Consider the following 27,646-nt stretch of genomic DNA (forward strand, 5'->3'; position numbering starts at 1 on the left):
AGATACCCTACTTCTCTTTTAAAATGGTTAGAAAATGATGTTGTCTAATTACCAGGTTATTTGTAGTCGAGCATTTTTCAGCAGAATGGCTATAGCTGAGGCTAGATGTAATCATAAACAGTGGTTGTATATACCTTAAAAAAAAAAACTTTTTTTACAGGCTTTGAAAATGGCTAATGCAGGGATATCTTTATCCGAAGAAGAAGCATCTGTAGCTGCACCTTTCAACTCTCAAGTTACCAACATTAGCTGTGTTCCAGAATTACTAAAGTCAGTAATGATTTCTCACATTGATCAGTAAATGAGGAACATTTACAATGCAAGAATTAACACAGAATTTAGGAATAACACAAATTAAATAATAGTCACCATTTGCAGTTGCATCTCATAAAATTAGAAAATCATCAAAAAGTAAATTTATTTCAGTAATTCAATTAGGGGAAAGATCACGACCATATAGTTGGGATCCACCCAGATGCCTGGACTGACACCAGTCTTAGCCTTGCAGCATGCCACTGAGAGCCTGAGCTATTCTCTCCCACCCCTCCACAGCCCAGCGCTCCAGTGAGCATGGGGGGGTCAGAGCAGAGAGCGATTAGTAGTGTTTGGTCGCTCGGTTCTCAGCCTTAGAGCCGGCAGGGGACAAATGCAACTTCTATCTTCTATTTTAAAATGATTGTAAAGCTTGTTTTTAAATTAAAATAACCAAACATGCTATACTTACCTTGTTTTGTACAGAGCCATCCTGATCTTCCTCTTCTCAGGTCCCCCTCTAGCACTCTAAGCTCCACCTGCTTGCTATGGGGGACTTGTGCATGCTTGCTCCCGAGCCCTGGTCTGTGTGTTTTATGGGCTCGGCCCTACCACCTCTCCTTGTGACTGACAGCAGTGAGATTGAGCTCAGATATGTATTTTGGGGGGGGACAATAAGGTAAAAAAAACCTCCTGCCTTTACAACCACTTTAAACCAAGAAAGTAAAAAGAAAAAAAATGGCAGCTGAACATTAATAATATAAAATATATCTTAGTATTAATGAAAATAATACAATTTGGCCAATGACCCAGGATAAAGGACATGATAAATCAGGCCACCATACCTCAAGAGAAACACCTGACAAAAAGTTAAAGTCCAACTCCAGAAATTGGAAAAAGAAAATCTACTTTTTCAATGCTAACCTCCGTGCACTGCACTGGAAGGGTTAAATGCTTGTTATTTTAAGGGTTGGAGGAACAGGCATTATTATTATTTACTCCATCTCCCACTTTTGCCAACTGTGGTGCTGTCGTTGGTTTCATCATGTATGATGAAGGGCTATTAAACCTGTATTGCATGTGGAGGGGGCAAGCATGTGACTGGGGCCATGAGCAACTTAGAGAAATGGCTGCAAAGGATTGTTGGAGGGACCCTGCTGGAGCTAGGTAAGTACCACTAGACATGCCAAGCATTTAACCCCTGCAATGCAGAGGGGCTAACTAAAAGATTTTTTTTTTTATTTGGAAGCTGGAGTTGGGCTTTAAAGCTGAATTCCAGGGATGCCTATTACAACACTACTACAGTGACTGCTGCTGGTTCCATGCCGAGTGGCTGCTCTGCATGGAGGAGGTCACAGGAGGTCACTATCTTAGCATAGGCACCATTAAGAGAACACTTAGCATTTCTCAATAAATCCAAGCATTCTCTGATTGGATAAGTTGGAGCGGTGGGGCATTGACATTACAATTCCCACCTCATGCAATCAGAGAATGCTTTGCATTCTTTGAGTAAATTCAAAGTGTTCTGTGAAAAATGCCGATGCCGAGCTCGTGACCTTTTGTGTTCACTAAGCAGCAGGGCAGCTACTCGCTCGACATAGGACCTCAAAGCTAGTAGCAATTATTGTAATAGTGGTGCCCACTTCATTGATTTTCAGCTTCTAAGATATATATATATATATATATATATATATATATATATATGTATACCTGTATATACTGTATATATACATGTAAAATGCATCTATGTTTTACTGTTTTACCTGCTGAAGGAACTGCAATTTTGGCCTTTCATTCTTGTGGTGGGGCTAAAATCCACTGATGTCACTCAGCTGGTCCAGACTCTGGAGAGATCCCAACTCTAACATTGGGATCTTCCCAGTTTCCTGACTGATAGTTGGCTCATCCTCTCTGCATGCTGCTGAGAACCTGAACCAGCTGTTTCCACCCCCTTCTCAGCTCAGTGTTCAAGTGAGCACTGGAGGGGCAGAGCAGAGAGCCGATGGCTGACAGTCACTGGCTCTCTGCTCACTGAAGACTGAGAACTGAGCGATCAGCTGTCTTTGATCTCCTTGTTCTTTATGTAGAGGTAGCAGCTGACAGATTATAGAAGACTATAGGTAATTATAAATATTTTTTTGTTTTTGTTCTTAATCCTAAACTTCTCTGTTAACTGTTTATTTAGCGGTTTGTTTAATTTAGTTGGGTTTCAACCTCTATTTGTCATTTTTGCTGTCAAGGCCCCTATTGAGCAGAGGAAAAATATTCCTAGTGGCAACACAGGTACCAAAAAGAAAAATAACGATTAAAAAAAAATTGGCAAGTTCTAACTCTTTCAACACTATCCATAAACTATCCGTTCACCCTCAGTCGCCTAATCACAAAGGAATAAGACCTCAATGTCTGTGGCAGATTTATTGAGGTAAACAGGTGATATTATTGTTCCAAGATCCAAGTAATGGTTTCATGGAGAATGATATCAGTCTACAATATAATGGCAAATTATAGGTTACAAGGCGTCAGCACATCTCACATTTCTGCATGTATATTTGTTTATCGGGTATTTGTTTTCACTTGGAAATAGATTTAGAAATTGAGGCAGTCACAAAAGGCTTAATATACTGTAAATAGCGGTAATCTTAACATGGTGAAAAATAAACAAGCCTGGGCATACCTTCATTCTGAGGTAGCTGTTTAATGATTGTATTCTGATTTGTATTATATTACAGTGGAGACTTTGTTAACCACTTCTGGACGGGAAGGATTTCCCCCCTTAATAATGTGAAGTAAGAAGGAATGACCGCACTTCCGATAAAGTTCAAAAATGGAGTGTATTTATTCCACATCAAACGAATGGCAAATTATAAAACGTACACACTGTGAGTGCAGGACAAAACTGTAGACGCGTTTCACGACTGGATGTGTCGCTTACTCATTACCAAGACTTGGTAATGGTAATGAGTAAGCGACACATCCAGTCGTGAAACGCGTCTACAGTTTTGTCCTGCACTCACAGTGTGTACGTTTTATAATTTGCCATTCGTTTGATGTGGAATAAATACACTCCATTTTTGAACTTTATCGGAAGTGCGGTCATTCCTTCTTACTTCACGTGATTCTGGATTACGGATCCGACCGGCACCTGATTCCTGCCTCACCTGGAACGGTCTCCCCAGCTTGGACTTTGCTTATCCCCCCTTAATAATGGCCAGGCCATATTTTGCGATTCGGCACTGCGTTACTTTAACGGACAATTGCGTGGTCGTGCGACATTGTACCCAAATAAAATTGATGTCCTTTTTTTCCCACAAATAGAGCTTTCTTTTGGTGATATTTGATCACCTGTGCGATTTTTATTTTTTGCGCTATAAACAAAAAAAGAGCGACAATTCTGAAAAAAAAAACAATATTTTTCACTTTCTGCTATATAACATTCTAAAAGTCAAGATTTTTTAACATTTTAGGCCAATATGTCTTCTGCTACATATTTTCGGTAAAAAAAAAATTGCAATAAGCGTATTTTGATTGGTTTGCGCAAAAATGTGTCTACTAACTACAGCATAGATTTATGTCATTTTTATTGTTTTTTTTTTTTTTTTTACTAGTAATGGTGGCGATTTGCGATTTTTAGCGGGACTGCGACATTGCGGCGGACAGATCAGACCCCTAACTGACATTTTTGACACTTTTGGGGGACCAGTGGCATTACTACAGTGATAAAAATATGCACTGTTACTGTAATAATGACACTGGCAGGGAAGGGGTTAACACTGTGGGTGATCAAGGGGTTAAATGTGAGCCTAGGGGAACGATTCTAACTGTGGGGGGGGCGTGGCTTGTGAAATGATCATAGAGACATGTGATTCTATATAGAGAGAAGAACGGTCAACTGTGTTTACAACGGCTGACCGTTCTCTCTCAGCGGGGAGCGAGTGGCAAGTGGAAATCGCAGCTGCCTGCCCCATGCATCAGAGACTCCGCTACCGAGTGGGGGCGGGAGCACTCCGCCTAGCTGCAGGTGCGCGACCGGCTACGTCGGTGCGCGCAGGACGGCCAGCCTGCCGCAGTTAATATGCGGTGGGCGGTCCAGAACCGGTTAATGGCCAAGAAATGGTAGACCTGAGAAATGTGACTAGAAAAAAAGTGCACCTGTACCCAGGTGATTGACATTAAGGCCTAGTTTATGCATGGAGTTATGGGGGTGGCAAAATCCCTCTCCCTTAAGTTGCAAAGGCAGTGTATGGGAGTGTTCACATGCTGCAGCCATGATGCTTTGCATAGCAACATGGCAAAAATGATTCCCCCCCCCCCCCCATCTCCTTTCTGAATGAAGATCTGCTTTAAAGTATACTTATATTTTAGGCAGGCAGGCTGAGAGATTGCAATAAGAAACAGAGCTCCCTCTATTGGTTACTCTACTAATTGTATAAACCTATATATTATCTGAATATATGTGTTCACTAAAAACACACTGTACTTCCCATTATATAAAGGTGCCAAGTGATTTAAATGTTTCTTGTGAAACATGGACATCACCATTAACCACATAAAATTGATACTGCTTAAATGTCCCAATCTGTTATTCCAGCCGACTGGCCACAATGTTTGCGGGTGCTGGTCGGGTTGAAAATTGGCTTGAGGCCTCTATGATTAAGCCCCTACTGGGCCAAACATGTTAGAGGGGGTTCTCCCATGGGTAGGAGACAAAGCTGAAGTCATTTTAAGTTCACTATATGCCGCGGCAGTTTGCGGACTTTTGCCATATTGTAATGGACATGAATATCCTGAAAATGTTGATTGCTCATCATGCTGTCTTTCTGACTTCAATATAATGTACTAAACCCAGAATGTAGACCACAACTTCTTAATTCTCTATGACTTTATTGATCTATACACTCGTTCCACATCAGTAAGTACTGAAATATGCCCACATTTGTCCAGCGGTGTTATATATAACTCTCTTTTACAGGGAAGGACGGGCAGCTCTTGTAACTTCATTCTGTATGTTTAAATACATGGCTATGTTTGGGTTATTTGAATATACCAACACACTACTGCTCTATTGGGTGAGATTATTTTATTTTTATTTTACTTTAAGAATTAGAGATGGTTTTAGATCCTTAAAACCTAATTACAACCACATTTTGTTTTAGTTTTGAATAGGAAAGAAAAATTACAAATTCAAATTTCTAATTTTGTTCTGTTATCCCATTGGAGGGATTTTTCATCATTTCCTGTATCTCTGGCTCTTGTACAAGTATTAGAGGGGTTCACTCATTACTGGAACAGGAAGGTACAGACAGCAATAACCACAATGTCATAAGTGAACCCAATAAAGACAGAAATAAATGAAAACCTGATAGAGATCCAGTGGGGGTGGGCTTTAAAAGGAGCTAAACTTTCATTCCATGGCTCTTAAGACACTATGCTATTTCCGCAAGAAATAAAAACTCTTCAAACCATACTTGCGACAATAACGCAGTGAAGGAATCCCACACTACTTTGACAGTTAATAAGAACTAAGTTCAGATTTATCCTCATGTCAAAGCATGTCACAAACATTACCATTTCTATCAGAGATATAGGAAAAAAACATACTGTACATTTGTTACGTGTTTGTGACCTCAAAAACATGTATTGGTTTTTAAAGATATACAGTATCTCACAAAAGTGAGTACATCCCTCACATTTTTGTAAATATCCCTCAAAATAACTCAACACACAGCCATTCACCACTTTAACCCCGGAGGATTTGGCTGCTCAAAGACCAGGCCCTATTTTGCGATTCGGCACTGCATGAATTTAACGGACAATTGCGCGGTCATGCAACGATTTACCCAAACGAAATTGACGTCCTTTTTTTCCCACAAACAGAGCTTTCTTTTGGTGGTATTTGGTCACCTGTGCGATTTTTATTTTTTGCGCTATAAACAAAAAAAGAGCGACAATTTCGAAAAAATAACAATATTTTTAAAATTTTTTATATGAAATTCTCAAAAAAAAATGTAAAAATCAAAATTGTTTAACATTTTAGGCCAATTTGTTTTCTGCTACATATTTTTGGTAAAAACAAATCACAATAAGCGTATTTTGATTGGTTTGCGCAAAAGTTATTTCGTTTACTAACTACGGAAAAGATTTATGTCATTTTTATTGTTTTGTTTTTTAACTAGTAATGGTGGCGATCTATGATTTGTTTTGCGGGACTGCCACATTGCAGCGGACAGATCAGAGTCCTGACTGACATTTTTGACACTTTTGGAGGTACCACTGACATTACTACAGTAATCAGTGCTAAAAATATGCACAGTTACTGTAAAAATGACACTGGGAAGGGGTTAACATTACTGGTGATCAAGGGGTTACGTGTGTCCCTAGGGGTGGGATTTTAACTGTCAGGGGGCGTGGATTGTGAAGTAATCACAGAGACATGCGATCCTATACAGCAGGATCACATAGCCTCTGTGAATACTTCACTACTTTACATTGTAGCAAAGTGTAATTTCTTCAGTGTTGTCACATGAGAAGAAAGAATAAAATATTTACAAAAATGTGAGGGGCGTACTCACTTTTGAGAGATACTGTACATGTATAATAATGATGACAAATCCCTCTATGTATCCATTGGGTTGAATGACAGATATACTAAAGGTTTATGAGATAAGGTATTACATTAAAATGAATGTGGTTCACTTTATTCAAGTTTCCTGCCTAATCAATTGCGCTCTGATTAATACAAGAAAATGATAGATGTATGGATGAAGTTGGTTGGCTTCAATATTTTGTCTGCAGTTTTACTCACAACTCACTGCAGCACATCATCACATTGTGACGCACTGTTGTGCATAAGCTTAAATGAAGTGTCATTTTGTGTAAAAAATAAATAGATAGTGGTGTAACAGTGCATTCCACTGTCTCTACACATGGGTTTCAAGCATGTGGGTTTGTGCAAAAGAGGCTTGAGTCACTGACCTGGACCAAGCATGCAGTTTGTGAAATCAGAACTATTGATCTGTATACTTGGTCCAGAAACTATTGAATCCATTGGATGCGGAAAACAGTCCAACAACTACTATTGTGAGGAAGAAGTCAACAATGAGAGCATGCCAATGTCCACTAAGATGACATGATTAACATGAGATTGGACATCTGACCTGAGTAAATGAAATAAGTTAAAAGGTGAAATTACTAAAAACATGCAGAGATAAAAAGAACAAGAAAAGGCTTGTATAATAACTCACATGGAGTCTCCAAATTAATATTTGGCTGATTAAAAGATAATATGCATGAGTGCCACAAGGGAGCATTTGGTGCTTTCCTAAAACTCTTAGATTTTTCTCTGTTGTATGATGCTTGAGAAAAGCACTGAGCTAAAGAACTCCATAAACACAGATGGTCAGCAATTTAGCTTTGCAGAGTTTGATTCTAAAAAGAGTACATACTGTAGCATTGTTTCACATTCATGCTGCGGTTCCCATTTTCCTTAAAGGATCCATAAGAACTTGAGTATACACAGCCTTATCCAGGTACACTTTAGGTAAAACCCCATCATTTTGATGGAAAAAAAATCAAGCTGTGGGGATACCTTAAAAATCTAATATTTGTGTCCCATAATAAAGGATTAGGCAGTACTGCACTTGACATGGCAATTCAAAAAATTTACAAGTGGTGAGATTAGAGAATTAAGACACAGCTGAGGAGGGAAATCACATTTTCTTTTTTTTGTATTTCAGCAACGAAACATCTTTGGAAACAATCAGTGGCTCATTCATGACTTCGCCATTGTGTTTGCAATATTTTTAACAAGTAAGTAAAATTGTTTTAAACTATGATTTTAAAGAGTTGATAACATTATCCAATGCTTTACAGTTATTTTTTTTTTTTTATTTCGATTGAACATGAAAGAAAACAACAGTCAGGTTTCAGTTTAGTCATTTTCAATGCAGGAATTCCTGGGATATATAAAATCCTGGGCAATATTGCACTTTTCTCCCACTCTGTTTTCTAACTTTAGGCTCCGTTCACATGTAGGTGTTTTGGGGCGTTTTTGGGGAGTTTTTCTGCTCTAGGATCAGCTCTCAAAACGCCCAACAAGACAAATCCTATTCATTTCAATGGCCCCTGTTCACATCTGAGCGTTCTGACGCCGTAAGCAAAATGCCCAATGCTCAAAAAAGTACATGAGCTTCTTTTTGGGCAGATTACAGGCGTTTTCCATTGGTTTCTATTCAATCTAAATACGCCTACACAAAAAAACGCCTGTAAAAACGCCTGTAAATCGCGGTAAAAATCGCAGTAAAATCGCGGTAAAAATCGCAGTAAAATCGCGGTAAAAACGCGCGAAAACGCTACGCTCAGGTGTGAATGTAGCCTCAGTGATATACTGAGGAAAAGGCATGAAGATGAGAAGTTGCTAAATGTTTTATTCACTGGGTTAGTCTATTTTCTACATGAATGACCATGCCCCCCCCCCCCCCACACACACACACACACACACACACACACACACACACAATAAAGCAAATGTAGTTGAAAAAGGGCCAATTAAAGTAGAACTATTGGCAAAACATTTCGTTTTTTTTCCGTTTTAGATGGTAAAGAAGGGTTAAACCCCCTGTAGGCTTTTTGTTTCTCTCTTTGTCCCATTAGGGAGTTTTACCTTAACTTCCTGTCCCATAGTCAAAACAGGAAGTGAGAGGAAATCCCTGCAAATTAAGGGAATCTCTTGGGGACCCCCAGTTCACCAGAACTAGTGTCTCCATTGTAAGATTTCCCCTCAATTACTTTTCTGGGGACAACCTAAAATTTTGGATTTTCTTTTATTTTAGTTTTTAATGATTATGGTAAACAGGACAAATAAAAAGGGGGACTCTCCCTAACAGGGACACATACAGAAATACAAACTGACAGGGATTCTAATCCCTTACTCCTTGGAACACGGAACACGGCAAAGACTGTCAGAAAACATACTGCAACCATGTTACTTTTGGACAGATAAGCAATCTGCATGGAGTTTCTATTCAAGTCTATACAGCTACAAATCGCACCACACTAAACTTGTACAGGACCCTTTTTTAAAATCGTATTGAAGTCGCACTGCATTTATTTGACTGGATTAAATAGAAACACATTTTATTTCACTTGTCGTGCAATTACATGTGCTCTGGAATGCATCAGAAATCACATCAGTGTAAACCATGGAGTTAGGAAATCCAGAAAACATATCTGTTGGGGGTAGCTGAGAAACATTGTGGTACCCTACCATTCTGTCTGGCTTAAATACTGTTTATTAAATAACCAACTTGAGTTAAATATTATAAACATGCATGGATTTGGATGCTTTAAAGTTTTCAGTAATTCCTTAAATATTATTTGATAAGTCAATGTCAGAGATGTGCCTTTTAAACATACACTATGGTATTTTTTTCAGTGAGTGCTACTACTGCATATCCGAAACTGGCAAAGTACAGACCACCAGGACAGATGCTATCTCCATCTATGGTCTTTTCAGTACTCTTTAATGTACTCTATGGCATAGCTTCAGAGACTTATGCATTTCTTATGGTGCAGCAGCAACCATGGTACAATAGAGATGATATATACAGGTAAATTGGTCATAACATCTCTATGTTGTAAAGCACTGCGTAAACTGTTGATTCTATATACATTCTGTATAATAATAATATAATAATAATCTCAGATCCTGCTTTGTAAAGCTTGCTGAACTCTGGGGAAATAACTAAATACACAGCTTAAAATACAGGTTCACTTTTCGTGAACTTGTACTGTATGTACTTGCCCATCCTCATAAGTATAGCATGTTGCGTCATATACTCACCCTAAGGATTTCCGTGAATCATTACATGCATCAGACAAAGCCTCTGCAACAGAAGACCTAGAGACCTGAGGAAATTAGCAATGACAGATATGATTTTCCTTTTAAAGAAATTCTATCATCAACCTAAAAATAAATGTAAAAGCACATAAAATTATGGATATGTTTCCTTTATATAAATGATTGTTTATTAACTTGCAATTTGCCTCTGAAATTACTAGCAAATTTGACTAATCAGTTCCCTAGCACAGCATCCTTCCTTCTGCCAAGTCATAACCTTCTACTCTTTGGAGAGCATCTAATTACTATCTATGCTGGCATACATTTTTATGTAGCAGCCAGGATATGAATACAAGGGAATGCTATAGACCAGTGGTCCTCAACTCCGGTCCTCCTATTACCTTGGGGAGATGCAGACTAGAGTACTGCAATCACTGAGCAGCAAATTATATCACCTGGGATGTATTTCAGTTATCCTGCAAACCTGGCCTGTTAGTGGGCCCTGAGGACCAGGGTTGAGGACCACTGCTATAGACCATCACTTGAGTGACAGCTCTGAGTCTGCTGGAGCTGCTGACATCACATCCAGGATGGTGGCACCAAGAAGCAGTCTTGGGGCTTTTGGATATCTAGAAAAGGGAGGTTTTTACAGATAAATAACATGTGTAAAATATGTTAAATTAACATATAACCTCATGGAAAGATTGCTGTTGTTAATTAATGATCTGGTGATGCAATCTCTGCCTCAATACCGCACCATAGCTGAAAGATGGCTACAGCGTGGCTCTCTAGTTCTGGGAGGATGACCATGGAATGCTTCGGGCATTCTGTGTGACCGTTGTGTTCCTTAGACGCAGCTGATCACAGATTGAGGTGAAGGGCCAATCCTAGCGCCCCTTTACCATGTGATCAGCTGTGTCCAATCACAGCTGATCACACGTAAACAAACTTGTGGGTTTTCGGCATTCCTTTTCTCACGCGCTGTCACTGTGTAAGGAAAGAAGAGCCGATAACCGGCAAGGCTGACAGGGCACATTTACACTGAAAATCTGGGCACTGATCATTAGTGCTCTGATGATCAGTGCAGCCCCATCAGAGGCAATCCATGCTCATCAGTGCAGCTTATCAGTGTCCATCAGTGCAGCTTACTAGTGCCCATTCGTGCTACCAATCAGTGCTCATCAGTGCCCCTTATCAGTGCCCATTAGTGCCACCTCATCAGTCTCGCCTCATCAGTGCCTCCTCATCAGTGCCCATTGGTGCAGCTTATCAGTGCTGCCTCATCAATGATGTGATGCCTCATCAGTGCAGCCTAATCGGTGTCCATCAGTGCAGCCTCATTAATGCCCATCAATGCAGCTTACCAGTGCCCATCAGTGCAGCCACATCAGTGCACATCAGTGCAGCCTCTTCAGTGTACATCGGCGCACAACAGTAAAAAAGGAAAATTGATTATTTTCAATTTTTTTTTTAATAAACTAAGAAAAAAGTTTTTTTTTTTTTGTTTGTTTTTTTTTTAATCTTTTTTTGTTTGTTTAGCACACAAAAAACAGTAGTGATTTAATAGCACCAAAAGAAAGCTCTATCTGTCTCAAAAATGATAACATTTCATTTGGGTACAGTTTTGCATGGTTGTCATTGTCATTGAATTGTCATTCAAAGTGCAACATCTCTGAAAGCTGAAAAATGGCCTGTGCAGGAAGGGGGTGAAGGTGCCCAGTACTGAAGTGGTCAAAAAAGGTTTTCTATAATAAAGGCTTAAATGGAATAACTATACAGCTTTATTACATGTGCTAATGTGTTGCTTTTTGTCCTTCTCTCTTAGTGCCTGTCATCCTGGAAATGAAAGCTTGAACAGGAATCTTACGCATGTTTTAATTTATGAAAGAAAGACAATTAACTATTTAAGCTTTGAATCTACAACACTGTGGCTGATAACATGTGTACACTTGGTGATCCTATCTTTTGTCTTCTCTAAAGGGAAGCCCTTCCGACAGCCATTTTATACCAACTGTGAGTATATGACATTGCAGTCCTTTTTAAAGCAGACCTAAACCGGGTAAATAAGTTTACATTTTACATCTTAGTGCTTGTGCTGCCTACAAAAAAATATTACTAATAACTCTAAAATACTTGTCCATTAGCAGGAGTAGGCTTTTTCTGGATGTCATCGGCAGCTGCTTTTCTTTAAAGCGTATCTAATAAAAAAAAAAAAAATTGTCACGTACCTGGTGGAGATCGATCTGGAGAGGGTGCTTCCCTTACTTTTCTTGTCTAACTTCCCTGGCAGTGATGACAGAAGGTGTGAAGACACAGAGTGGCATGAGGGCTGGTGTAACAGGCAGCGTCAACTGATGTTTGCAGGAAGCAGATGACCGTAGATCACCAGGCAGGAATCAGGAACTGGAACATAGTGACTCTTAATTGGCATACAGCCAAGACACAAGCCAAAAGGCCATCAACAGCCAGGCAGTGAGGTACAAAAACATCAGGCAGGGGCAGAGTCAGGATACAGACTGGGACAGGTACACAGCCAGGCAACTGGGTACAGGAGCGCAAGATAGGAGTGGAGACGGAGTAAAAGCCAAGATCACAGCAGGTAGGCAGGAATCCAAAGACTGATCAGGGGCAAGCTGAGTCGTGCACATGCAGGCAGGTGTAGCAGGTCAATGCACAGGGTAAACAGGAAGTAGCTGAAGACCAGTCAGCAATCTGTTCATGTCATAATCCAGCTCAAATAGACCATTTGGTGCCAGTATCGGGCGTGTGCGCATATTCACATTCTGTTTTGTGCACATGCTAGTACGTTTGCATGTCCTTGCTAATTCCCATTCTGCTTTTGTTCAGAATTAAAAGCATGAGCATTTAATAGCCTTCTAGTTCCAATATGTACTGAGCTTCTCTTGCAAAAATGTGATATAATGACCTCAAACTAGGAGGAGGATATTTTTAAAACTAATCTAGAAAGTATTATTTTACTGAAAGGGTATTTGATGCTTGGAATAGACTTCCAGCAGAGGTCGTGAGTCAGGGGCGTAACTACAGGGGTTGCAATTGGAACCCGGGCCCCATACTCCAGGGGGCCCGTGCAGCTCCACTGTATACCTGGATAGGAGGGGCGGCGGGGGCAGCATGTAGAGAAATCACTGTCCTCCTTTTTCATCCTGTAGCTGCAGGAGGAAAATGGAGGAGATTGGTTCCTCTGTATGCTGCCCCCGCCACTCCTCCTATCCAGTTCACTTGTGTTCTGCTGTCTCTGGGCCCCTGTGTGCTCCCCTGTTCCCCCCCCCCCCTACTGGGCCCACTGCAGAACTTGTGAAAGGGTCCCGCTGCGGGACCGTAATAAAGGTGCCCCGCAATGAGAGTGAAGGGCCCCAGGATCAGTGGGAGGAGCCCTAGGCTTGAAGGGAAGGGCCTTGGCCTGTGATCCGGGGGGCCCTTCATTGTTTCTTGCACCGGGGCCCTGAGGGTTTTAGTTACGCCTCTGTCATGAGTCAACAGTAAGTGGCTTCAAATCTGCTTGGGACAAACACAGCTCTATACTCAGACAAAAAAGTTTAAAGACAAAAAAATAAAAATATTTTTCCTCCTGACATGTTAGAGCTATTCATCCAATTGGCAACTAAATTTCTTTCTAAAATTTATTTTGGGTTGAAAAAAACACAAACATCTGACCAGATGCTATAGACAAGTTTACCACTTTTTCCAAATCACAAAGAGGAAAGCAATCCTCTTTGGATACTGATTTAAATATTACAGTATATACATATCTATAAATATTTCCGAAAGAGAAAAAATTGTAAAGGAAGGACAAATAGATAATTTAGGACCCCAAAAATGTGCAGTTATGTTCTCTCTCCAGGATATTAGCTCGAAAAAAAATGATATATACATTTTTTGTATTCCAGATTTATTTGTGGCTGTACTGATTATAGAAGTTACTTTTACCATATTCTTCATATTTGCTGACTTTGAAAACATTTACATTGTTTTAGAGGTAAGTATTTATTTACAAATCAAATAAACAACTTGGCATAAGAGTGTAAATGTGATTTGTGATTGTCTTTCTTTAGCATTTTCTCTACTTGATCACTTAATAGCATGTAGTACTGTCCCCGTAGAGCTTGCTGTGTGATGACTTATTGGGCCTCCTGCGAATACCTGCAGACAGTCACTTAGGGACAGTTTACACATCCATCCTTACTTCCAATGGCTCGCTACTCAGTAAACAGTCCAGGGGTTTGATTTTTGGTATTTATTATGGAACTGGGATGGTAGAAGAGAATAGCGGGATACTCCAACTTGAACTATTTACAGTTGATAAGGACAACTCTCACATGGCCTCACCAGGTTACATGTGGAAGCAGTCAAACTGCTTAAACCATACCACCACTTGTATGGGAAGGGTTAAGTCCTCTTGCTCAATCTCTCCAGCAACAGACTTGAAGAGCTACATTATCTTCTGGACACTCTTTAGCATCCCCTTTATTGACACCTGTCCACTAACTCTTCTAGCTAAAGGGATGCCCCCCCCCTCAGGACAGGCCCCCTTGACATAGATCTGTACTCACTGTATGCAGAATCAGATCCTTTCTAGTGTCTCCCTTCCAGTCATCTCTGCAGGACCTCCGGGTTCAGTTCCTTTCTAACACTTAGGCCCTGAGGCCACATGGCAACTTCTACAGAGGAGGAGGCAGCCGCCCCCTCCCTCTGGGACCCCGCTCTCCAGCTGATAGACCCCGAGCACATGTTCCCTTGACATTTATACACTACCCCAGCATGCCCCAAGGCACTTTCCTCTGCCAATCGCCAGGGCTGTACTAAATGCCTGTTAACTCATTTGTCAGGTTTCCTCCCACTGTTCAATATGCCTCCCTATTGGACCAGTGTGAAACACTCTTCAGACAAACTGAGTTGCACCTGAGCACCATGAGTAGACCTCACTAGCAAATCCTGCTCTCTGGTAGGCAGAGAATAATATCGATTTACCTAGCAATCTTTATGGTAGGCAGAAAAGATCCAAAACTATACTCTCTTTCTAGCACCTAACTAGGAGGGTGCTACAAGCACATGTATCAAATATAATTTGCCATAGAAGGAAAGCAGACACCTGGACACCAAGAAATTCACAAATGAAACTGAGTTGCATGTTTCTTCTTAGGATCCCTTCATACTACATGCAGTTACCTGCATTTTTCTATATTGGATTGATGCAATGACACATAAAACAATAGTTTCTCTTACGTCCTCCGACAGTCGCCGCCTCTTCATATTCGTCACATATGGGGTATTAGACTTTGCTCCGAAGGAGTAGCTAGGCAACAGAATATGTTAACATTAAAGCTTTTAACATATCCCACCCTCAAGGGGTGGTCCCCTCAGTCAATACCCTCCTACTTCCTGCAACCATATCTCAGTTTCAATGTCTAGCTTGTCAGGAGTGGCTGGCTCTCTCTGTGCTGGGGCTTTGTGCCCCAGACTCTTTCTTATTTTTTGATTTTTTGTTTGAGTTTTCTATCTACCTTTACTTAGCTGTTCTTTTTGTCAGGGTTAGTTAGTTCTTCGGATGAAGAGGATCATGCGGGCTGGGTCTCGGGCTGATCCCCCTGGTCGCAGGTCGTGGGTCAGTGGCTTCCCAGCCTGCCATCGAGCGTTCAGCCAGGTAACGCTCCTGGCACAGTGAACGACCCATCCCTGTTCGGTGCAGGGATGATTGGTGAGGTGGCTACCTCACTGGACGCTGTGCGGTTTCTTAACCCCCATTCTGTGCGTCTTGTATGCGACTCTCCCTGCCTCATGTGCAGCGGCTTGTTCGCCTGTGCGGGTCCCCCACGCCATTGTGAGGTAAGTGTATCTATGTGGGGACCTGTCTGTCTGGGGGGGTGTCAGTCTGGGACTGTGTAACCTGCCTCTGTTCACACTGTTTGTCTCCCTATCACTCGGCTGCATGCTGTGGGCTGCAAGGGGGGGGGGGGAAGCTGTGTGACACTGTGTGTGTCAGCCTTGTCAGTGTGAGAAGCTGTGTGCTGTGGGGCATGTTTTGGGCATGTTTGGGCACTATACAGCGATCGCTGCGGCGATCTGACATGTTTTTTTATACATGGATGACATGTGTGCATTACTGTACTGTGGAGCGGCGGTTTCGGCGCCAAACGGCGCCATTTTGCCTACACTTGCTCCGGCCGCATGTTCTACATGCATGGCGGCCATTTTCTTGTAGCCTCCCATAGGCTTTCATAGAGCGCCCTGGCAGCATCACTTCCTCTTCTCCAGGAACACCGATCGAGGCAGCAGCAGCGGCGAGGGTCTCCTCAGGTTATATCCTTCCTATCCATTGCCTGTGTCAGTTTTATTGTCCCTGTGGGGGTCTCATTGTGCTTGTGTGTGGTGCGGTGGGCTGCGCTCGCCGCGCTTTTTAAAGGGGCAGTTAACCCTTTCTTATCCGGCATTTGTAATAGGGGCAATGGATTCTCAGGAGGGCAAATTTCCTACCGCCTTGGTGGAAAGCCAGGGGACCGCTGTTTCCCCCCCAGGGGGGGATTTAGCCACTATTGTGGCTGGCCTTGCTGCTCAGGTGCAGATGCTGGTGGCTGCTCAATCTACTAAAAGACCCAGAGTTTCTCTTTCCTCTGATTCTGAGGGTGAAGGTGATGGGGCTGTTATGGCGGGGGCCTCCTTATCGGGGTCCCGCTCCTCCCTGGATCTAGTGGGCTCCGAGGTGGAGGCTGAAGTTGAAGGGGTTGATAATTCTCCCCCTGGCTCGCCTGAAGAGCTTGCAATCATGGATGAATTGATTGCTTCCATAAAACGAACGCTGCGTTTGCAGGATGAAGTGTGTCCCCCCGCTGCCTTTGCGGCTTATGGGACGCAGAGAAAACGCAGGACGCCGCAGGTTTTTCCCTGCAATGATGATTTTCAGCGCGCTGTTAAGGAACAATGGCGCAATCTGCGCAAACCTTTTGCTGTACCAAGTAGGTTCAAGCTGCGTTATCCTTTCTCGCCTTCCACTGATGAAAGGTGGTGTGTGCCACCCCCAGTGGATCACGCAATTGCGGTTTTAAACAAATCCACTGCGATTCCTGCAGGGGATTCCCCTGTGTTCCGTGATGCCACAGATAGGAGATTGGAGTCTCTTGCCCGTCATACTTATTCTGTTACGGGTTCTATGCTTAAGGCTCTGTTTGCCTCTCTCATGGCGGCCCAGGCGGTCGCAAGTTGGACGCAGATGCTTAGGCGCGTCCTAGTGGCCGATTCGGCCTCGCCGGCGACCCTGGATATGGTGGATCAAATCCACCAGGGTGTCATGTATCTGTGTGATGCGGACTTGGACCTAGTCCCGTTGGCTGCACGTGTGCACAGCGTGGCGGTGTTGTCTCGCCGCCTGGTTTGGTTAAAATGTTGGTCGGTGGACCAGTCTTCACGTAAGACCTTAGCCAATCTGCCTTATGATGGGTCTCGCCTTTTTGGGGAGTCCTTGGATGTGTTGATTAAGGGGATCACCGGAGGTAAGAGCACTCTCTTGCCCCATTTCCCCAAGGCTAAGGGGGCTTCTGGGAAGAAGCATGCTAATTTTCGGCCCCCTCAGGGGTCTTTTCGTGCCTTTCGGTCGCACTACAAGGGCAAACCGTTCAAAGGTCAAGGCTCTCAGAAGAAGCCCTGGTCTGGAAAACAGAAGTCCGGTCAATCTGGATCCGCAGTCCATAACAGTGCGGCCTGAAGGGGCGCCCTCACCCAGTTTTGGGGTGGGGGGGCGCTTGCTCGGTTTTCTTCAGCCCTGGTTGGCCCGCGTGCGGGACAGATGGGTTCAGGAGATCGTTCGATCTGGTTACAAGATCGAGTTTTTCTCTCGGCCGGAGAGCAGATTTTTTCCCTCAAATCTTCAACTGTCTCCAGAGCGTTTACGGGACCTGCACCTGAGGGCTCAGGGAGTGGTAGTTCCGGTGCCTCATCGGGACAGATTTCGGGGGTTTTATTCCAATCTGTTCACCGTGCCCAGAAAGGAGGGCAAGGTTCGTCCAATTCTGGACTTGAAGGCTCTGAACCGCTCTGTGCGGGTTCGCAAGTTCCGCATGGAATCCCTGCGGTCGGGGATGGCTGCCCTGGTTCCAAGGGAATTCATGGCCTCCATCGATTTGAAGGATGCGTATCTTCACATCCCCATTTTCGAGGGTCACCAGAGGTACCTTCGATTTGCCATTGCGGAGGATCACTACCAGTTCGTGGCGTTGCCTTTTGGTCTCGCCTCGGCTCCGCGGGTCTTCACCAAGGTGCTTGCACCGGTTCTGGCATTATTGAGGGCCCAGGGCATTTCTGTCCTGGGGTATCTGGACGACATTCTGGTTCGGTCTGCGACCAGCCAGGGTCTGGAGAAGGACCTGTCTGTCACGATGCAAACTCTGTAGGAGTTTGGTTGGACGATAAATTTTCCAAAGTCGACACTGAGTCCGTCGGTTCGTCTTCCCTACCTGGGAATGATTCTGGACTCGGTGCAGGCGAAGATCTTCCTGCCGGAAGACAAACTCAGAACTCTTCAGGAGGAAGTCAGGTCCCTCAGGGACGTTCCGCACTCGTCTCTGCGGACGTGCATGAGATGTCTGGGATTGATGGTCTCGGCCTTCGAGGCGATTCCCTTCGCCCAGTTTCACACGCGGGGTCTCCAAGCGGAGATCCTGTCCATGTGGGACGGGCGACCTCAATCTCTGGATCTTCAAATCTCGTTGAGTCATCGCACCAGAGGAGACCTTCTGTGGTGGCTCCAGTCCCCGATGGTGTCCGGGGGCAAGTCGTTTCGTCCTATCTCATGGACGGTGATCACCATGGATGCCAGCCTGTCGGGCTGGGGTGGTGTTCTGGGAGTTCTGTCCGCCCAGGGAACTTGGTCAGAGGGGGAGTCTTCCCTTCCGATCAACATTCTGGAATTGCGTGCGATAAATCTCTGTCTTCATCGCTGGACGGACCGGCTGCAGGGCTGCCCGGTGCGGGTGCAGACGGACAATGCCACGGCGGTGGCCTACATCAACCACCAAGGGGGCACCAGGAGTGCCCGAGCGGCTCGAGAAGTGGCCGACATTCTGTCTTGGGCCGAGACTCATGTCCCGGCGATAAAGGCGGTTCACATTCCGGGGGTGGAGAACTGGCAGGCGGACTATCTGAGTCGCCAGACCCTGGATCAGGGGGAATGGTCTCTCCACCCGGCTGTCTTCCAGATGTTGTGCGCGAAGTGGGGTCTTCCAGATGTGGACCTGTTCGCGTCTCGTCTCAACAACAAGGTGAGAAGGTTCGTGGCAAGGACGCGCGACCCTCGGGCAGACGCGTCGGACGCGTTAGTGGCCCCGTGGCATCAGTACAGGCTGATGTACGCGTTTCCACCGATTCAGTTGCTGTCCAGGTTCCTTCGCAGGTTACACTCGGAACGCAGCACGGTGATTCTTGTGGCACCAGACTGGCCTCGCCGGTCCTGGTACGCAGACCTCGTGATTCTGGCGGTCGACGCCCCGTGGCGTCTGCCTCTTGGAGACGATCTCCTGTCTCAAGGACCGATATACCATCCTGCTTTACAGTCGCTGGCTTTGACGGCCTGGCTGTTGAGACCGAGGTCCTGAAGGAGAAGGGTCTCTCCCCAGAGGTCGTTCATACCTTGATCAATGCGAGGAAGTCTTCCTCGGGGAAGGTTTATTACCGTACTTGGAAGGCCTATTTTGCCTGGTGTGAGTCCAGGGGGTTTTCACCCCGCACGTACTCGGTTTCCCGAGTGCTGTCCTTCCTTCAAACGGGTGTCGATCAGCGTTTGGCGCTGGCTACGATAAAGGGTCAGGTGTCTGCGCTGGCCGTTCTGTTTCAACGTCCCGTGGCTTCTAACTCCTTGGTTGGCACTTTTGTTCAGGGAGTGCGGCATCTGGTTCCTCCTAGGAGGGATCCTCTGCCCCCTTGGGACTTGAATCTCGTTCTATCTGTGTTACAACGTGCTCCTTTTGAACAGATCAGGGAGATCTCGTTGTCTATGTTGTCCAAAAAGGTCGCCTTTTTGGTTGCGATCACTTCGGCTCGCAGAGTGTCGGAGCTGGCGGCTTTGTCCTGCAAGTCTCCGTATCTGGTTGTTCATTTGGATAAGGTGGTCTTGCGACCTAATCCTTCTTTTCTTCCGAAGCGAGTTTCGGAATTCCATCTTAATGAGGATATTGTCTTGCCTTCGCTGTGCGCGAAGCCTAAACATCCAAAGGAGGTGAGATTACATTCTTTGGATGTTGTTCGGGCGATAAGGGTTTACCTTAAATCGACTGAGTCTTTTCGAAAGACGGACTCCTTGTTTGTTCTTCCAGAGGGTCCTCGGAAGGGCATGGCGGCGTTGGCCTCTACCATCGCCAAATGGATCAGGCAGACCATTGAACAGGCCTATGCTTTGCAGGGGAAGGTTCCCCCTGTGCCTATGAAGGCGCACTCTACTAGATCTCTGAGTACGTCTTGGGCCTGTCGTCGTGGGGCTTCTGTAGCCCAGGTGTGTAAGGCGGCGACTTGGTCGACCGTGCACACTTTCACGAAATTCTACAAAGTAGATGTTCAGGCATCGGCGGATGCTTCCTTTGGCCGCAAGGTTCTTAGTGCGGTAATTCCCTAGGGTCCCTTGTTGGGGACCTCTGGCTGTTGGGATAAGTTTTTTATCCCCTGGTTATTTGTCTTTTCCTGGGTTGTTGCTCCTGTTGAGCAATTATTTTTCCTGTAGCCCAGCTGGTTTCCTTCCTTTGGTAAGGTTCCTTTCTTTGATGCGGAGACTGCGTTGCCTTTCGGCGCGGATGCGTTTCCCACCCCTCATGTTTGCACTGCTTTGGGACGTCCCCATATGTGACGAATATGAAGAGGCGGCGACTGTCGGAGGACGTAAGAGAAAACGGAATTTTTGTAAAATCTTACCTGTAAAATTCCTTTCTCTGAGTCCTCCGACAGTCGCCGCCCCCTCCCCTCTTTTGGGGTTTGGTTGTATACTCTACTGCTATTCCACTGAAACTGAGATATGGTTGCAGGAAGTAGGAGGGTATTGACTGAGGGGACCACCCCTTGAGGGTGGGATATGTTAAAAGCTTTAATGTTAACATATTCTGTTGCCTAGCTACTCCTTCGGAGCAATGTCTAATACCCCATATGTGACGAATATGAAGAGGCGGCGACTGTCGGAGGACTCAGAGAAAGGAATTTTACAGGTAAGATTTTACAAAAATTCAGTTTTTCTATGTCTGATGTTCACCCTAGAACACTGAGTATAAATGTATTACAGGGATGTGCATTAAAATGCAATGTGTTAGCATTTTATCACACAGGAATGCACATAAACACACAAAATTGCACTGCACCAAAATACACCTCTCACCCAAAAAAATGAGGTTGAAAGAAGCATGCCATTGAAGAAAATCTATGCAGAATAACGCACCTAAATGTGCATAAAAAAAGCACAGAAACACTATGAAACCCATTTGACTGCAGGCAAACAGAGAAGCTTTTTTATGCTCCTTATAATGTAAACAGTTTGGGTTAGTTTGGATTCACACCTATGCAGGTCAGGAACCAGTGCATAATCACACTGGTTATTGACTCGCTGACCTGCTGTACTTCAGCAGGCACACAGGGTTGCCATTCATTTTTATCGGTAGCCCCATACATCGAAAAATGCATTTGTTGTTCCGTGTGGCTGCCCTGCAGGGGATTTTGGAAAAAGACTCAAAGACTTTTTAATTGAGTTTCCCGCAGGTACAGCAACCCTTTCAAACCATGGATTGAATGAAAGAAAATCGTTTGATTCCCCCATCAAGACATTGGTCAGCTGGGACGGAGTCTTCTCCTCCAGCAGAATATAATGATCACTGCCGGAGGCTATATCTGCTGGCAGCGATCACACAAAAAAACTTGACAGGCTGTCCATAGATGGATCAAAATTTTGCCAGTTCCTGCTGAACCAGCTGAATTTCGATCCATCTATGGCTGGTTTTAGTCTGTCGGTGTGTAGAAACATACCTCCTAACTTGCTGAAATGGGAAACAGGAACATTTATCCACAAAATGTATGTAGGCATAGGACACACCCCTGAAACACAAAGTGAGGGAATCCTGGGTTATCAGGATCACCAGAACTAGTGTCCCCATTGGAAGATTTCCCCTCTGTACCTGTTCTGGTGTCAACCCACAATTTGCAATATTATTATTTTCACTTTTGATGATAATGGTAAACAGGACAAATAAAGAGGGTGAATCAACCTAACAGGGACACAGACAGCAATAAAAACTGACAGGTGGCCTAATCACTCTCTACTCTATTCAAAACTGCCTCTGGCAGATTGGATAAGTACTCATGGAAAGGACTCAGGTGAAATTAAAACAGAACAATAAAGAGAACGGATAGACTTGCAGTTAGAGTTGACAACTCTAATAGTGAGTATATATGAATTATACTGGCTCTGTGGCTAATTATGGCACTAGTTAAATCAAATTACCATATTAATCAGCCACAGAACCTATTTCATTTTACCAATATCTAGAACAATGTCTCACAGTGTTAAAGCCATTGATTTAGCATGGCTGCCAGAGAACTAGCATTTTAAGAAGGTGAGATCTGCAATAGCAGCCTCCAATTTTCTCAGGATAGAAACAGAAATAAATATTGAGGAACAGATACAGGCAGTAGATAGTAATTAAAATATCCATCAGCGCTCAAGTGCTCCCAATGTCAACCCCCAGCAACTGAACAAAATACCAACACCCCCTGGCGAATTAAAGTTTAATAAAAGTCCAACTGTCCAGCTCCTCAGAAATATGTTAACTGTCAAAGGTGAGTACTCTCCTGCCACTCACTTCCCCAGACCTTTACTGGATATTCTGACCCACTTGTATCAAGATGGGTCTAATAAAGCTTTGCAGCACCCTCAACTTTGTGTCTTGTTTCTTCCAATAGTGCTTTCACTTTAGTGTTTCCACATCTTCCACAGACATTTTCATCTCATCATGTGTACATCCCCCAAAAAGTAAAAAAGTATAGTGCACTAATTATAAAATTACCAAAAAAAAAAAAAAAAGGAACTATATTGTGCTCACATGTATGTATGGTAATCAATTGTGACAATTATATGTGATATGTGACTTCTCAGCCTTCCTGCTTATCTTCTTACCAAACATCCACTTTAAAAGTCTTAGCAGTTCACTCCAAATATATGTTCTCCTTCCCAGAATCCTTCTCTTCTCAGTGTCACTCAAAAATAAAATAGCCTAAATAGTGTAGTATCCCCAAAACTAATGTACACTAAATAAATTGTGTTCACATTAAACCATGCTCCATAAAGTACAAATGCTGTGAATCCATCAATACATAGCACCAAACACTCCCATGTGCACAAAACACCTTACTAGACTCAATCCCTAAGGCACAGAGTTGGGTGATATTGCATCTGATAATCCTTTTAGATGTCACTTCTCGGTCCTCTTATTGCCCAGATCCCCAATGGGTGGATTATTTATAGGACATAAAAAGATAAAAGAAACTCATAGTGCAAAAATCCCAGTTAAAAATGCTTTATTTACCATAAAACTGCTCAGATAGGTACTGATATGCAGGCTTTCAATACTCAAGATGGCAGAATTTTTCCAGTTCCGGGGTCAGCATCTGACATCACTTCCTGGCATGTTTTGTCCGTAGACTTTATTAAAGGACATACAGTATAGTAGACAGTAAGAAAAACTGAGGATGGGAGTTTTATTCATCCAAGCTAATATATTTATAAAACTGCAACTGAATTATGGATTGTTTCATCCTTTTGCGCAACACTGTTGTCTTGTCCTATTTTTTCTTAAGAGCATACTAAATGTGCCAGAAAACTGTGCAGTGACCTATAAACATCATTCAGAATCTGTCGCTAATCTCATGTCAGCTTTCTAAAATATTGTTATTGTCCAACATATACTGAATCAGTCCAAGAAATTCCAATGCCAGGTGGCAATTTATTTGTTTTTAAATTGAGTTTATCTTGGAACATTTGATGTTAATCCTAGCTAGAAAATATTTTATACCCCGTTTCCTTCATGCATGAACGTGCATTGTTGGTAGCAGTGCATAGAAGTCAAAGTCATAATAAACCCTTTTTTTTACATTTCAGCACAGGATGTCTTACTTACTTACACTTCTTGTTTAATCATTTGCTGACCACCAAACGTACGGTATATACTGTATATATGGCCTATAAACAAGTGGTTATCACAAGTTCATAGCTACAGACATGTTTTTTGGTAATATTTTCTTCAGCTAGTGATTGGCAGTCTTGTAAAACTGATCTTTAGAGCCCAGGACTGTGGTAAATTACCGGCATCCCTTTACACAGAGGAGGTGGATGAACATGTATTCCACATCTCCTCTGTGACAAATGAAGCCAGAAGTGACAATAATTTTGTCACTAATGGTTTCAGAGCTGTCATTCCCAGGCGGCTACAGCCAGGGAAATAGCTCATTAAGCACAATTTGCTTGATCAGTCGCTTTGAAGGGCAGGGAAGACATTTGATAGAACCCTGAAGTCTCATAAAGAGTAGCTGCCACTGGCCAAAGCTACACATAGGGTGCTTGTCATCAGTGGTGGCTGGTCATATGGGGTGCAGGGGCGCCGCCTCCCCTATCCATGTGTTCGGCCCCCTAATCTACATGCAGACGCATGGAGTTCAAAGCAGTTTTTTTTTAACCATATGATTAGAGTCAGAGGCTCTCACAGGCTAAAAAAAAGGGTGGGTCCGGGGCGCAGAGTAGTGCGCCCGAGCCCACCCAGTTGTGTGTCAATAGCGATTGAAAATTCACTATTGTTACACGGATCCTCCTCCTGGCCAATCAGGAAGTGGGTTTTGAGACCCGTTTCCCGATTGGCCAAAAGGAGAAGCCATGCCATTGGGCATGGAGGAGGAGGGAGGGAGGAGACGCAGAAGACGGGGAAGAACCAGAAGCTGCAGCCGCTGCTGCATCCAGGCAGGGTGAGTGAGCGGGGGGGGGGGTCCTGCCTGTCCTCTCCTCTCCATTCTCCTGTCTTGCTGTGGTCCAGGGGGAGGGGGGGAATGGTGTGCGGCCTGGTGTGGTCTGGGGGGGTATGGTGCGGTCAGTCTGCCATCCCCCCCCCCTCCGGCCCATGGAGCACCAGCTGCCACTGCTTGTGATGGCAATAAAGTTCATTGGAAAAATAAATAACATTACTGATAACCTCTGAAGGCTTTTAAAGTGGCACCTATGAAAAATTTTAGGTATCAGTGTTTGTCGCCTTTTCTAGGGTGGACACAAGTTTGAATCTTGACATATTTAGTATCTGTTTACTCAGTGCGACCTCATCTGTTGTATTTTAACAACACTTTGGTATTATATTGTGTTTGTGTGCACTAAAATAGATTTTATTTTATTTATTTTTCCCTGAACACTTGTGTTTGATAAATGGCTGCGCAAATATTGTGTGACATAAAAATTTGCAACGGACACCCTTTTTTTCTCCAGGGCCTCTGCTTTAACAAAAAAATATAATATTTGGGTGTTCTGAGTAATTTTCTATGAAAAAAGCTGATTTTAACATGTGTGAAAAATGTAAAATTGCCCCAGAGATGTGGTTAAAAATGGCCCTTTTCATCTGTGTTTGGTTTGTCCTGACTGCCAGACTGCTCTACCACTCCTTCCTCCTGTTTGCAGATATCTCATTTACCTAGCAAGCTGCAAAACAGACACCCATGCAACCTGAGCTGAGCTGTGTGCATTCATTGAATCACCCAGCATCTGGCAAGCCTTGCCCCTTTTCCCTCCATCTTGCAACAATTTGCAACAGCTGTTGCATCTTGTCACTCCCCTACCCTCAGTGCCCTCCTCTATTACTTGTAAGATAATAAAAACACATAGCATTTAGTATTACTTTAACTTGTGTACATGTGAGATGTTACTTAGAGGAAGTTCTCAGTGGCTAAAGCAAAGAGGGAATGAAACAACATTTGGAGGTAGAAATGATATAAGGATGAATTGCTTCAATTTAGTGTACCTTTCTTTCAAAAAAATCAAGATAACTAGTTCATTCTCTTTAATTTTCAGCTTTGCTGTACACCTACCAGCTGGAGAATACATATCATTGTACTACTGGTTGTAAATCTGGTGGTAACATTCGTAGTGGAGGTCAGTATTATTGTAAATGAGGCTATTTTATATGTTTTTTCATATTAAAAGAAAAAAAAACCTTTACAAATTATAAATAAATGTTTCATTAGAACATACAGGTAACTGCATTAGAAAAATAAACCAGTATTGGTATTAATGCCAAGATTATCACAGTATACTGTGTGTATTTAGGAAGGGTATTCACTGCTTACCAACCCCACTTCTATTTCAGAAATTTTATTACTTAACTGTTTTTACTGACTTTGGACTATGCCTCCAAACGTCCAACATTACATATCTACTGAGACTGAGACTATAGATCCCATTGCATGTAGATACTGCATTTCTACATTTGTGGTTGTTATTATGCAATATTCTTACAAGTGTCTATTTGATCTATGTGCAAAGCTACATCAATAAAGCCTGGAAGATTAGGACTTCAATTTAACCTATTGCCGACCGCCGCACGACTATTTACGGCGGTGGTCAGCCCCTCCTGGGCAAAGCAACCTATCTATACGTCACTTGCCCGCGAGCCAATAGGGGGCGAACGCGCTCCGCCGGAGGCGCGCTCCCACCCCCGCTCATTCACAGACATTCCAGCGCGAGTGACTGGTGGCTCGGATGTCCGCTGGCCACCTGCGATCGTCCGCTGCAGAGTTCTCCCTGGTGTAACTGCAGAGATCATACGATCCTGCTATTTAGGATCGTATGTCTCTGTGGTTACATGAAAAGACACGCCCCTTTACAGTAAGAAGCACGCCCCTAGGGACACATTTAACCCCTGCCTCTCCAATAAAGTTAACCCCTTCCTTGCCAGTGTCATTTTTAAAGTAACAGTGCATATGTATAGCACTGATTACTGTAGTAATGTCACTGGTACCCCAAAAAGTGTCAAAAATGTCAGTCATGGGTTCCATCTGTCCGCCGCAATGTCGCAGTCCCGCAAAAAAAATCGCAGATCGCCGTCATTACTCGTTTAAAAAAAAAACACCAAAAATGACAGAAATCTTTCCCTTAGTTAGTAAACGCAATAACTTTTGCGCAAACCAATCAAAATACGCTTATTGTGATTTTTTTTTACCAAAAATTTGTAGCAGAAAACAAATTGGCCTAAAATGTTAAAAAAATTTAGATTTTTACATTTTTTTGGGGGGGGGGGGGGGATTTCATATAAAAAAATTTGAAAAATATTGTTATTTTTTTCAAAATTGTCGCTCTTTTTTTGTTTATAGCGCAAAAAGTAAAAATCACACAGGTGACCAAATACCATCAAAATAAAGCTCTATTTGTGGTTAAAAAAAGGACATCAATTTAATTTGGGTACAGCGTCGCACAATCGCGCAATTGTCCTTTAAATTAACACAGTGCCGAATCACAAAATATGGCCTGGTCAGGAAGGGGGTAAAATCTTCCGGGGC

General features: G+C 43.3%; 1 protein-coding gene across 1 annotated transcript in view; it reads left to right on the forward strand.

Annotated features, from left to right (window-relative positions):
- LOC309551113 (putative cation-transporting ATPase 13A5) overlaps window positions 1–27,646 on the forward strand; it is a 128,147-nt gene that overhangs the window by 97,969 nt on the left and 2,532 nt on the right. The window contains exons 23-29 of the mRNA XM_082251559.1: window positions 161–270; window positions 5,222–5,318; window positions 7,986–8,058; window positions 9,683–9,857; window positions 11,913–12,100; window positions 13,996–14,084; window positions 26,163–26,243. Coding sequence (XP_082107685.1) covers window positions 161–270; window positions 5,222–5,318; window positions 7,986–8,058; window positions 9,683–9,857; window positions 11,913–12,100; window positions 13,996–14,084; window positions 26,163–26,243 — 813 coding nt within the window. The remainder of the gene's footprint in view (window positions 1–160; window positions 271–5,221; window positions 5,319–7,985; window positions 8,059–9,682; window positions 9,858–11,912; window positions 12,101–13,995; window positions 14,085–26,162; window positions 26,244–27,646) is intronic.

The sequence above is a fragment of the Pelophylax lessonae genome (assembly GCF_965119305.1).
Source record: "Pelophylax lessonae genome assembly, chromosome: 3".
Lineage (NCBI taxonomy): Eukaryota > Metazoa > Chordata > Amphibia > Anura > Ranidae > Pelophylax > Pelophylax lessonae.